Source organism: Eumetopias jubatus, unplaced genomic scaffold, assembly GCF_037043125.1.
Source record: "Eumetopias jubatus isolate StellerSeaLion01/CBP00866 unplaced genomic scaffold, mEumJub1_p1.0 scaffold_4, whole genome shotgun sequence".
Lineage (NCBI taxonomy): Eukaryota > Metazoa > Chordata > Mammalia > Carnivora > Otariidae > Eumetopias > Eumetopias jubatus.
In genome coordinates this window covers 93,506,656-93,520,096 of record NW_028274810.1, presented here as the reverse complement: position 1 = coordinate 93,520,096, position 13,441 = coordinate 93,506,656, and the positions used below count along the sequence as shown (strand labels likewise).

General features: G+C 58.3%; 1 protein-coding gene across 1 annotated transcript in view; it reads right to left on the bottom strand.

Moving 5' to 3' along the window:
• Positions 1-13,441, bottom strand: part of ALDH4A1 (aldehyde dehydrogenase 4 family member A1) — a 29,177-nt gene that overhangs the window by 12,152 nt on the left and 3,584 nt on the right. Inside the window, exons 2-5 of the mRNA XM_028108395.1 lie at positions 7,983-8,076; positions 7,320-7,412; positions 2,076-2,123; positions 1,151-1,306 (exon numbers count right to left, since the gene is read on the bottom strand). Coding sequence (XP_027964196.1) covers positions 1,151-1,306; positions 2,076-2,123; positions 7,320-7,412; positions 7,983-8,076 — 391 coding nt within the window. The remainder of the gene's footprint in view (positions 1-1,150; positions 1,307-2,075; positions 2,124-7,319; positions 7,413-7,982; positions 8,077-13,441) is intronic.

The following is a 13,441-nucleotide window of genomic DNA, read 5'->3' as shown; positions in this document are numbered from 1 at the left end:
CTCCATATCAGGGCAGCCCCTTCTTGGCACACAGGGTCACTGGTGGTGGTCACCCTGCTTGGGACCTGGAGCCACAGCAGCTAAGATGCTCTGGCCCCGGCTCTGTGAGGCCACCACACCTCCTACAAGCTCCTGACTCTTTAGTCCAATAAGGCACCTTAATCTGGCTGTCGAGTGTGTGTGTAGCTCCCCCGGGACACTGCGGAGCCCACAACCACCCCAGGGGCCACTGAGAATCAGGAGACCCTTAGCTAGTAAGGAGCTGTCATGCCACCTCCGTGCAGCAGAGGGGGCCCTCACTACAGGACGGGGAGCTGGCCCGGCCAGGGCGACCTGAGGGCCTAAGGCTCCCTCCCAGGGAGGGCGAAATTAACCCTTTCTCCCTGGGCTCCCTTCCCCACTTGGGGCTGCTGGTGCCACTCCCTGGCTCCTCATGCACTCAGTTGAAAAAGCTTCGCCGACTCCAGGGAGATGTGCTGCAAGGCCCAGGAAGATGAAGAACAGCTAACTCGATGACTTTCTCCAAAAAGCTTGTAGAGAGGTGACAAACACAGGAACTCATTATACCCAATACGATCTGAGCTGTAACTGGCAAACGAACAGCATGCTACAGGAGCACAGGGGTGGGACGAATCCTTTTGGACAGAGAAGATTCTGGAAGCCTCACAGAGGAGGTGCTATCTGGGCTGGGGCTCGAAGGGAAGAGTTCACAGGACAGAGAAGAGAGAGTGAGCATTCTAGGCAGAGCCACCGGGCAGAAGCCGGGCAGGGAGACGGGATGCGTGCAGTTTCCAGGAATCCTGCTAAATCCACACTGGTGACCTCATGGGCAGAGCAGCCGGCGAGCTGGACACGGGCCGGAAACAGAGGGCCCTGAGCGCTGGGCACAGGACTTGGGACATGACTGTCGGTGAGAGAGAGGCCCTGGTGGTTTGTAAGGCCGCAGTGACCCGCTGGAGGTGTCGGAGAGCCCCCTCTGAGGGCTGCGGAGGTCCGACTGCGCCCGGAGGACGGCACGAGGCCTCAGTCTCCGGCACGCAGAGCACGTCCTGGCACCCAGAAGCAGCCCAGCTGATGGCTGCCATATTGGATGGAGTGGGATGGCCTCCCTCCCCCCACTCCCACCCCACTGTGCCCACGGGTACCTCACCTGTCCCACCATGGTCTTGGCAAGGACCTCTGCCCTGCGCGGCCCGCTCAGCATGTCCGCCGCCTTCAGGAAGATCTGGGCCCGGTCTGCAACAGGCTTCAGGTCCCACTCTTTCCTGGCGGCCAACGCGGCCTCGATGGCTTTGTTGAGTAGGGCCTAATGAAGAGGAAAAGGTTCAGGGCTGTCTCCCACAGCGGGAAGGGCCCCAGGGGAATGGGCGAGGGAGACTGGAGGCCACCCTCCACTGGAGACCCGTGGCTCCCCTAGCTCCAGTGCTCTCTCCCACACACAGCGGCAAACACAGTGTCCCATCACCTGCCGGCCCACCCCAGGCTCCGAGCTTGTCTGAGGGACTTGCCAGGTAGGTCTGCATGCCAGGGACTTGGCACTGAGTCCCTCAGCTGTTAAACGAGCTCTGCTTTCTCTTGCGGTCTCATCAGGGCCTCACCTTCCTCCTGGGGCCCCCAAACCCACCCACTAGCACCGCCGGCCCTCAAGGTCAGGTGGCTGCCCAGAACCACAGCCTGAGTCATTCACCTGACACCAGCATGCCCTCGCTGCCCCATGAGCCAGCTCCTAGACCTCCTGCCACAAGGAACCGCAACCCCTCTCGCTGTCCCTCCATGAAGCCGATCCTCTGTTTGCCTTCCTATCCATGGTGTTTCCAATGTCCCTGACTCAGCCTTGCAGAATCTACTCCCCTTTGAAACCCCGCTGCCTCGCAGCCATAGGCATGTCGGGGGATGTCAGCCCTGGCCCACGCAGCTCTCATCAGGCTCAAATGAAGCCCCGGCGGGCCCGGCCTCGTGAAAGACTCCACCCCCCACGGCCAGGGAGGGAAGCAGCAACTGACATCCGCCTCCATGCCGGCAGCCAGTGGGGAACAGAGGGCCAGTGCCCCTACCCGAAGTCGCCAGGGCCTTACCTTGTCTGCATAGCAGAACTTGGCCACCTTGTGTCCATGGTTGAAGGGCTGCAAGATGAGAGAAGAGCAAGGTCACTGCCCAGCAGGGAGGTGCCAGGACAGGTGGGGACGTGGCCAGGCTCAGAGCTCGCCTTCCGGGCAAGAGTCCTCAGCACACTCGCCCTCTCCCCTCTAATCCCCACATCCATCTCTCTGACCAAGGGTTACAGAGCACCTGCTTTTCGGTGAGTAAAGATCACTCCTGCTCTGGAAGGTTCATGGTCCCGGAGAAAAGCATGGACTGCAGTCTTTGAGGAAAAGTGTGGACTTTGTGGTCAGACAGACACAGCTTCGCATCCCAGCCCCGCCACCTACTAGCTGGGGGCCAGAGGGAAGTAAGCTCCCCTTTCCAAGTCTCCTCCTGTGGGAAATGGGGACCCCCTGCCTCACAGCATGTGGAGAAGACCCAAGTGGGCTCAGAGGAACATGCTGCCAGAGCGCGTGTGGCACGCGGCTGTGACTCAGGCATAGGCGCTGTCCCCCCGCGAGGCCCCCAACGATGCACTGCAATTGAGACCCACTCAGGATTTCTGCGGTCCCGAGTGCCTGGGGGACAGACCAACCGCTTCTCCAGCCCCCGGCACGGGACCCACACAGACTCATGGAAAAGGGAAGACCCTCCACAAACATTTACAAACAGAACCCAGCAGCGCCAGATGCTAGCGTAAGCAATAAAGCAGGGAGAAACTTCCCTTCTTTCCAGCACACTTGTCAGTATTTTTGCCACCTAGCAGTCTGCCAGTGGGCTGTTTGGGGCTTTCCTGTCAAACGTGGCAGCCACTAGCCACATGTGCCCGCTGACATTTCAACCCCGTTCCTCGGCTGCACCTGCACATTCCATGTGCTGGACAACCACGCGTGGCCCTTGGTGGCCATAGTGGGAGAGCATGAGGATCCTGATCAGCCTAACTGCAGAAAGTTCTACTGGGCAGTGCTGGTCTAGGGTTCAGGAGAAAGTGGCCCTCTGCCCCTTCATTTCAACCCCCAGCAGTCACCTGTATCCTGTCCACACCTGAGACTGGCCTGTGATGCTCAGGGGCTGAGGAGGCACCCCGGGGCCAGGCCCTTCGACTCAGCATGCCCCCGTGGACCGCAGGTCCCCCACGCCAGCAGCCACGTGCCGACCACTGCCTCCCACGCCTGGGCTCCCCCAGTTACCACGTGGCCAGGTCAGAGAGGCACCGCGAGCCATGAGAATGGGAAGTGCCTGCCCAGAGGGTGACCAGAACCCTAGCTGGCAGCTGGGACAGTGCTGAGGGGCCGGGTGAACTGAGTGATTGTAGGCTTTGCTCCCAGGACTGCGGGTGTCAGGCCCTCTGGTCGCCGATCAGTAGTGGGGGCTCCAGGCCACCCCCTGTGGGCAACTCCTTCCCGGGGCATCCTCAGAACCCTCGGAGCTGGGGGCCGATGGTCCTCACCCTTACCCGGCACGCACCTGCTCAGGGTTCCATCTGGACAGAGCCTGAATGTGCCTCCCCCATCCGCAAAAGGGCCAACCCTTTACTCTCCCCCAAATTACAGATCTAGGAGTTTGCTGGTCCAGCCAAAGTGTAGGTCAGTTCCTGGCTCAATGACCCTGAGCACGTGGCTTCTTAGGCTAATGTCATCAAGGGGCTTCGCCCACTGTTGGCCCCTAAACCGCCTTCTGGAGAAATCCATCAGGAATCATGGAAGATGCTGTGTGAACTCCTCAGGACCTTCCTTGCCTGTGGGCAGGACTCAGTTATGGGCTGGGCAGTGTGGCCGTCTGGCAAGTGAGGGACACCACAGAAAACCCACCCTACACCTGCCCGAGAAAGCCTCCTGCCATCACGGTCAATGGCTTCCAGAGGTTTGAAACACAGACGGGTCTGTCCCTCATGCTTTTTTGGATGAACCAGCTGCAGGCTCTGAGGGAAACAGGGACTGTTTCTGTCACAGCTGACGTCTGCTCAGAGGCCTGCACGCGGGCACCAAGCACTCGGCACGGATCAATCCGTTCACCCTGACAACAACCCTATGCACCACAACTGCTACCCCCATTTTACAGATGAGAAGACTGAGGCACAGGAAGGTCAGCCAGCGGGCAGGAAGGGGAACATTTTACACACAGGGGCCTCCTTAATGGAGACTCGGGTGACCTGCAGCTGGGCCTCAGGAAGACTCAAGGAGCCCGGCCTGAAAACTGAGGCTTCTCTCGTCCTCTCTCCTCCTCTGTGAGGCAGCGCCCCGCACCTTTCAAGAGACCCACTGTGTCGCGTGTCTCAGAGGTGGAAGGTGTCCTCCCCGTAGCTTCCAGCCCCTCAAAGCGAGATGTCTGTTGCCAGTTTTAAGTTCTAGGGCCATAAATCCAACCGGCCCAGCTGGGGTCGAGTGCCCACTTCTGGGCCACAGAGTGGAGGCCCACGGTTTCGAAGGCAGCCAGCGGCCACCACCCACCACCATGGGGGCAGGCGAGGAGCTCACAGATGTGGGCAGACCCTCCAGAGAGGTGCGCTGTGCTTCCCCACCTGGGGCTGCCATTCCCCAGGCTTTGTTCCGGCTCTTTCACGGCCCCCTGCATCCCAGCTCCTCGCCTGGCTCTCTCCCCACCTTCCCGCCCAACTCCCCAGCCACCCAGCAGTCCCGGACGCCCAGAGGTCTAAGTCTGGACTCACAGGTGCTGCCAAGCCCTCACCTCTTCACTCTGCTGTCCTGAAATTAGAAAGCATTCTCTTGTAACGAACAACAGGGCTCTTCTAGAAAGTGTGGCCCTCCTTAACCCCCTCCAGTGACTCCCCAGAGCTCATGGAATAGGTTCCCTAAGCACAGGTGGTAAGAACCTCAGGAAGTCACGTCCACCCACCCCTCTGCCCTGAATCCTCCATCCCGCTAGCTTCCTCTCTGTTGTGCAGCTCACTGAGCCTCTTCCCAGCTCGAGACTCGACCCGAGGACTGAGCAGCCCTCTGCCTGGCAGCGAACCCCCACCCACCCTCATCCTCAGGCTTTGACTCAGAGGTCACCCCTCCATGGAGCCCTCCGACCGCGCTGCCTGATGTGGCCCCCGCAAACCCAGCACCGCCCCTGTGCCTTCCCCTGTCCCTCACCCGCTGGAACTCCCGTTTCTTTCTTTGTTGACCCAGGACCACCTGCTCTCCAGCAGGGCAGCTCCAAGAGGGCAGAACCTGCCGTCTGCCCTGAGCCTGGGCGCGAGAGGCGCGGCTGGCTGGCTGGGTTTTATTATCCTGACTTACACATGCCCGGCGAGAAAGAAGAGCTGGGGTCTCTTCCAGCTTCACACAGGTTTCTGGGTGACACTGCCACAGAGGAAGCCACCTGGCTGACATACCATGGCTTTCATTTTGCAACTGGTTGCTGGACACAAAGCTAGAAGCTGCATGTATACCCATCTGCACAGGGTCTCAAAACATGTATGTGTGTGTGCGCACACATGTGCACACACTTTTCTTTTTCCATAGCTGAGGTGGGTATTTGCTTTAAGCCTACAGGGCTACAGGTGTTGTGGCCACGCCGGGGACAAGAAGGGATGGGGTGAGTCCTCTGCCTAGGGCTCAGGCTCCCTGACAGGCCAGCTGCAAACGCCCACTCAGCCACGAGTCCTGGTCAAGATCCCCAACTCTCACAAAAGCAGGTCCCTCCCACCCTCAAACTGACGGGGGTGGGGGTACGGAGCAGGTGACAACCTCTTAACCATCAAAGACCACTGGCCTCTGGCACCTGCTACGAACGGCCGGCTGTCGTGTCACTGTCCCAGGTCTAGCAAAAGCCCAGCCGAGGGAAACATGCCGGCAAGGTGCCTGAGGGACGCACAGGCCAGCCACTGCCCAGCTGGGGCCAGAGAGGCAAGAGCTGTGAGTGCAGAGAGCTGGCATCATGCACTAGGGGTGGTGGGGACCACCGGCCCCCGCCAGAGCCGCCCACGGACTTGTTCCAGCCACATGGTACCTTGTGGCCTTGCCAGCCTGGTGCGGCCACATCACCCCACCTTCCAGACGAGCTAGACATTTGAATGTGTAGGGGAAATCTCCCCCTCGTTAGGTGTGCAAACAAAGTTGCCGGTGTCCATTCATACCCTGAACTCCAGATGGCAAAGCTCCCCCAGCAGCAGACACGGACCTGCAGGGTGACCCCCCCCGGCATCCCCAGGCGCTGGGCTTTGGGGATGTCCTCTGCCTGTGCACAGTGACAGTGTGCAAAAGGCGCCTTCTGTGCATGAGCCGAGACTCCTGTATGGACACTGCTCATCACATCGCCGCATCCTTCTGACACCCTCGGGAGACATTTCTCTCCGGGGCCCGCTATGGGGAAGGGCTGTGCTTCTCCCATCATGCAGCTAGAATTTATTTCAAGAACACTCTGACTAGTGTAGTGATGTGTTCGCTTCCCTACAGTCACTGGGAGGAGTAAAGGCAAGTCTGGGCTGTCTCCAGCACGCAGGGCTCCACAGTTCTCATCTCGGGACCAGGAGGCCACAGCAAGATGATCCTACTGCACTCTTATGAGTTAATATGCTGCTTCCAAATCCTCCCTAGAAAAAGCACTGAATCAAAATCAATGGGACGTGGCTCTGGAGAGCTAGGATTCATCATCCCTAGTCCAGATCTAACTCTGCCACCCTAGGCGGGCCATTTAATATCTCTGAGCCTGTCTCTTGATCTGTAAAATGGGCAGCGAACGCCCCGCTCTTCCTCCCTCGAAGAGAAGTGGCAAGGACCGAAAGAGGAGCCCGTGCAGATGGGACAGGGCCTCTCAGATGTATCCGCAGACGGAGCACGGCTCCAGCGGGAGGGCTTCTAGGAGGAGGCCCGGCCACATCCTAGGTGCTCACCTCAGATGAGCTTATCTTCCACTAGAGCAGCAGTTCCAAAATAGAGTCCAAGGCTTTGGAGACTGCCCGCTCTTTGGAGGGATTATCTTTAATTCTGACATTCTGTCCTTTCTTCCTACCCTCCAGGTGTCCAACGGGTCCATTTTCTACAGAAAAGGCAAAGCTGTGGCAGTCCCTGTTTTAACTCCCTCCTGGCAGGCGTGAAGTCGGCATCTTTTATGGTGATACCCCCAAGACTACTTTTGGAAGTTTTATACCGGCACACAGAATTCAAAAGCAGGGAACGGACCATAAACCCCTTTGGAGGCAGAGACCTGTGTGATAAGCTGATCTGTTGCCTGAGGGATGGACCTCAGGGTCGGGGGGAAACCGAGCCCCACCGGCCCACTGGACTCACCGACACCTGGGAGCGCACGTCTGACGTCCACAGCTCTTCATCCCCCACCACACACGGAACGGCTTCCGTCCGGCCCTTCAGTTCCTTCAAGGCCTACGGAGGGGACAGCAGGGTGGATGGGGCCTTCCTCCCTCCTCTCCGCTCCTCCTAAAACCCCGGTGCAGGGCCTGCAAACACAGATGCCCAGGCGGGAACAGAAGTACGAAGGGGCAGGGCTCTGAGGTCAGAGAGCATCTGCTCTGCTCAGGGGGCATCGGGACGCAGCCCCTGTCCGCCGTCACTTCCTGTCCTGCCGGAAGGGGAGGCCAGGGTTGCCAGGTCCTCCCATTGTAGACAGAATAGAAAACTGTATCTGAAATGTACGTGACATCTCACAATTTTTAAAATACTGGCAATTAACAGGACAATGTTTTTAAGCAGAAAACGTCTGTGGGTTTACAACCCCCGACCTGGACGGAGCCCCAGAGTGGCCCGGCTTGCCCCCCCCCTCCATTGCCCCCGGCCTCTCCGTCCTCCAGACACACGGCTGTCCCAGACCCAGTTTCCTTCCAAGGCTGGGGGTGATGGCCGTAGGCATGGAGAGGCATCCTGGGGGGGGGGGGTGCTGAAGGCTGTCCTCTCTCCGTGCCCTAACCCCACTGGGTGCCCCCACCGGCCCATTACCTTCTGCAGCGCATCTCGCTCCGGGCTGCCCTGCGTGAATGCTAAGACCGGCTCATTGGCCACCTTCAGGGAGGCCGTGTGCTTCCACCACAGCCTGGGGCGGGGAAGAGAGGCACACAGGTCAGTGGTGGCCGCAGCCAGATCCGGCCCCTCTATCTCCACCGGGGGGGGGGGGGGGTTCCTGTGTTGGCCCAGAACCCTGAAATCCAGAGCAAGTATAGAACTGGGGGGCAAGACCTGGCCCTGGGGTCCAAAATCCAAGTTCCAGGCCCAGACCTGTCACTGTGCATCCTCGGGCACGTAACCTGCCTCCACTGGGCCAGTTTCTACATCTACTAAGTGAGAACCACCAAACAAACCCACACAGCCATTTGAAGTTTAAATTCAATCAATGCAAAACCACTCCTAAGCGTTTTGTACGCGGAGGGGGTGACTCTCCCTTTCCTTCCCCACAATGCAGCCCTTATCCCCAAGGGCCCCGAGTTACTGCTTTCTCTGGGCTGAAAGGGCAGCCAGTCCCAGAACTCAAGTTTCATCAGAATGGGACCCAGCTGGGATTCCCTTGGCACCAAGAGCTGAGCTCTGGGTGGGCAAGAACATCCAGGATACGGGCCGGCACCTTGGAGGAGTGCCCCTGAGCTCAGCTCACAGCCACGGGGAGGGCGACTTTCAGGGTTCAGGGTCCGATTCCCGGGTCCTGAGTTTCAAGAACTCCTTGTCCCGGAGCCCTTGCTCAATGTTGACCCTATGACCTCACTGACTGGTGACCACTGGTGACCACCGTCCCTAACATGTCTGAGGATGGGGGGGCAGGTGGGTAAGAGCCAAGACGTGAGATCATTCATTCCTGAACTGGGGCCCCAGCTTGGGGGGGGGCCTCCAGGCCTCAGTGTCACTTGGGCTGTGAGTGTTGGGGGGGCCTTTTTATTCTTTCTCCCTGGGAATGGGTCTGGAGGCTCACGGACCAAAGGCCTGGAGGAAGGACACAAAACCAGGGGCCATGAGGACTGGTTCTTCATTCATTCTACAAGGTTCCCGGGCACCCGCTATGCCTCTGACACTGCTCTAAACACTGGAGACAGCAGTGACCATGACAGCAAGGCCTCGGGCCGCATGGGCTGCAGGATTTCCTTTTCCTTCCGGCGCCCCGCGGTTCCGAGTCAGGCCGCTTCGAAGAATCAAGAGGTAGACCAGCAAAGCAAGGTTAATTGAGTGACAGCGAAGTGATAGTACAAAGCTCCCAAAGGGAGAGGGGACCGAGAGGGTTGCCACCAGTTTCTAAGTCTCGGGGTTTTTATGGGCTTGTGCGTGGGCTGTTTTAATGTGATCGAACCTCCCTGAGCCTATTGTCCCATCTGTTTTTTGCCATCTACCTATCACAGTGGGACAGGATGAAGGACTCCCTCTGCGGTGGTGCAAAATCCTTTCAAGGGTGGGGCGCCTTGGCCCTGCCTGCCTTTCTTCCAACTATACTTCATCACAAGCAGCTCACCTCCAGTGGGGACCATGGGCAAGAAGCAGGTGAGGACAGAGGGGATGGGAGAACGAGTAAGGGGAAGGGTAGGGCTGCTCCGGCCTAGGTGATCAGGGAGGGCCTCTCAGGGGAGGCGTCCTCTGAGCGCCATCTGGGATCTCAGAAGGACTGGGAAGAGCATTCCGGGCACAGAGGAGAGCAAGTACAAAGGCCCAGAGCAGGAAGCGTTGACAGGAAGTGCTGCGAGGGGCCCGGGCGGTCCAGGAGGGAGGAGGGCAGGGCCCGGTTGCCCAAGATTTTGCCTAACGGCTCTAAGTGAGCTGGGCCTTCTCCCTCCTCCCCCACCCCACCCCCCAGGCAGCACCCACCCCACACTAGGAGGCAGGTCACATTCCTCAGGCCCCGCCTTTCCCCTAACCAAGGGCAGAAATGTGGGGCGAGGCCAGCCTCCCACCAGCCCTTCCCTTGGGTTACTCTGAAGAGCGGAGGAGGCAGTCACACAAAGCTACAGGTATATCCCATAAATTCAAGTCTACACTGACCCCCCCCCCCCACCTATAGTGGGGGAGGAACAGAGAGGCTGGAAAACTCCAGCCGCCACAAGCCTCCACACGTCAGGAAAGCGGGGGGGGGGGGGGGGGGGCGTGTGCCCCCAGGGCCCTCTGGAAGGTTCCAGCAGCAGCACCCCACCACCAATCAATCAGCTATAGCCAGGAGGGTGCCGCTGAGAAGGAGTGTGGGCTGGGAGCCTGGAGGTGCGTGCCCCAACCCCAGCCTGGACCCCGGCTCGAAGGGCGTGCAGAAAGCCCAGCTCCAGAAGCAGACATCTGTGGGACCGAAACCCCCATGTGCTCCGAGAGACATCAGCCCATTATTACAAACTCGGTGGGTCTCAGATTCCCCACCTGAAAAATGGGGGCGGTACTGTGTGCCCTGCAGGGGCATTGCGGGGTTCAAAGTGCTTGCCCTTCCTCACCCCTCCTGCTCTGTACTTCTAAGAAAATTGTCTTCGTAGATGTGTCTCATATATGTGTGTATATATATATGTACACGTATGTATGCAAACACACACGCAGAATGTTACTGCACCAGGCCAGGTGTTCAATGGCAAAATGGTTCTCAGACACCCCTAAGGTCACAACAATCAGGGGCTAGCCTGGGCACTCAACAGATAGTGCTGGAATAAACTTAGTACCACATTCCACCCAGCTTAAAATGCAGTAGCTACCAGCCCTCCTGAACCTGTTCCCTCCCAGGCGGTGTCAGAAGCAGAAATGCTGCAGGCCTCTCTCTACCCTCCCCAGGGCAGAGGCCCACTGTGACCACAGGATCACATTCCCCCCTGGCTTCCCCTCTGCCTGGAAAGTCTCCAAGCCCCGGCCCAGCTGCCCATCAGTCCAAATGTGGGGAACAGAATTCAAAGATCAGCCTGAGTCAAAACTGGAGCCAAAAATTATCCAAGGACACCTGACAAAACCAATCCCCTCTCCCCCTTTTATTTTGGCTCATGGGCCATTCGGGATTAACATGAGCACCCTTCCCTTGGCTCTGGGGAGGGCAGAGAAGAATCACTCACAGAACCTGGAGCCTCTGTGAGGATCTGCGAGGCCCTTCCAGGCAGGACTGCATTCCTCACCCAGCAGCAGCAGTCTCAAGGGCACAGAGACAACTCAGATACGGGCAATGAAACCTGCCTACTCAGGGGCTTCTCCTCTCTTCTACAACAAAAAATCGGAATCCTTACTGAGGCCTCCAGGCTCATTTCCCATCATCCCTCCACCCTGCCCACTTCGTCTGCCGCCATCCAGCCACCTGGGTCTTTCTGGAGCCCTCTGTGCTGGGGACGCTACCCTCCAGCGCCTGGACGGGCTGTATCGGGTCATCTCAGAGCCCACGCTCTAGTCACAGCACCACCAACAGTGCTCTGCCTTGTCCGTGGCTCCAGCCAGGCCATCAGCCAACCCCCTCACCCCCCACCTCGCCACTCCCCATGGACACCCGCCTGGCGCACGGGAGCATTGGAGAAATACCTTTTAAAACAAAGAATACACTGATAAACCTTTGTATCAGACTCATCAAGAAAAAAAGGGGGGGGGGCAGGAGAGAAAAACAATGAACACCCAAAGCGTTGTCGAAGCAGCACCAGGCCCCCTAGTGCCTGGGGTCAGGGGTGACCAAGGCCAAGGAGAGGAGGAGAAAGGAAACTACCCCTGCTTCATTGAGCTTCCACACTTTCCCAGCTGTTATCTGGGACCTGATAAGGCCAATCCTCCTTATCGCTGAGATAAGGGACGGTGAACTGTGAGCAGAAAGTGCAGGGGGGGCGAGGACAGGTCTCCAGAAGGGTGGGGCATCAGGCCCAGGCTGAGCTATTTCCACTTTATTGCCCTCGAAACATCAAGGAATATTTATTAAGCACTTGCAACATGCCTGGCGCTGCGCGAAGTGATTATCTCCTGACTCCAGCTACGAATGCATGAGGAAGGGGCGAGGATTACCACCACCACCACCACCACTACTATTATTATTATTACAGATGAGAAAACTACTTCTGAGACCCCGGGTGCTCACGCATGGCTCCGGGGCACTGCTCCCTGCCCCACAGAGCAGCACCTGAACCCAGGGCTTCCTCACTCAGGAGCCGCCCACGACGGCAGAAGCACCTGCCACCTGTCAGAGACCCCTGAGCAACAGGGCCGCGGGGACGCGCTCATCCTCCTCCTTCCCAGCGATTCCCAGCTCATGAGAGGTGGGCGGCGGCTTGCTGTCCACGGGCATTGACAGCTCGTGCCAGGAAAGGAAAGGGGGGGGCGGGGTAAGAAACTGCCAAGATGGGCGGGTGTCTGCCCCCGCCCCTGGGGCGAGCAGGCTCAACCCCAACACCAAGGGTTTTGCCTCGGGGTCATTAATAAGGATAACGGGAAAGCACCGAGGGCATCCGAGCTCCACACCAGCCTCCATCCTTGCACTGTGGGGCCCTCTTGTCTGAATATTTCTGATCCAGGGCGATCACTCGGGACAGCCCATGGCTGGGGGAAGGGATCAAAATAATACTTAAAGCAACATCGTCGGGGCGCCTGGGTGGCTCAGCCGGTCAAGCGTCTGCCTCCGGCTCGGGTCATAACCTCAGAGTCCTGGGATCGAGCCCTGAGTCGGGCTCTCTGCTCAGCTCTGCTTCTCCCTCTCCCTCTGCCGCTCCCCCTGCTTGTGCTTTCCCTCTCTCTCTCTCTGTCAAGTAAATGAGTAAAATTAAAAAAAAAAAAAAAAAAAGCAACATTGTCCAGGTGCAGATACTCTTCAAAGTGGTTTTTGTGTATGAACTTATTTCCTCTCCAAGGCAATCCTACGAGGTGGCTACTACTGTCTTTAGCACATGGGAACACAGGCAGCACAGGGAGGTTGAATAATCTGCCCAGGGCCACAGAGCTGCTAAGAGGTGGAGCCAGAATCCACCCCAGGCTGTCCTCTGGGCCATTCCAACGGCAAGCGTGCAGCACCTACTGTGTGCCGGGCCAGGGGCTGGGTACCAGAAGCAGGCGCTCGAGGTATGCCAGTGACAACTGCAGGCCACGTGGGGGTTCTAACAATTCTAACAACCTCTGAAGCCAGTATTAGGATCACCGTCGATTCTAGTTATTCCTTCACTCAGTTACATAATGGGTACCTGTCACATCATCTCTAATCATTCTGCTATGCGGCTTATGGGATTCTCCCCATCATACAGACAGGACACTAAAGGGCCAAAGGAGGGCCACCTTGCCAAGGCCACAACGGGCTGGGTGAGTGTGGGTTCACCAAGGTGGCAGGGGAGACTATTCCAGGCAAGAGGCACTGCATGAGTAGGTCCAGGGAGCAATGGGATGTGCCAGCCCCCTGCCCAGCCCAGCCTGTGCCCATTGCAGGGGCAGGCAGGCTGGGACAAGTGTTGGGGAGTTCTGAAATGCTGAAAATTAAGCAGGCAGGTGGGCTGCGAGGAGTCCAAAGT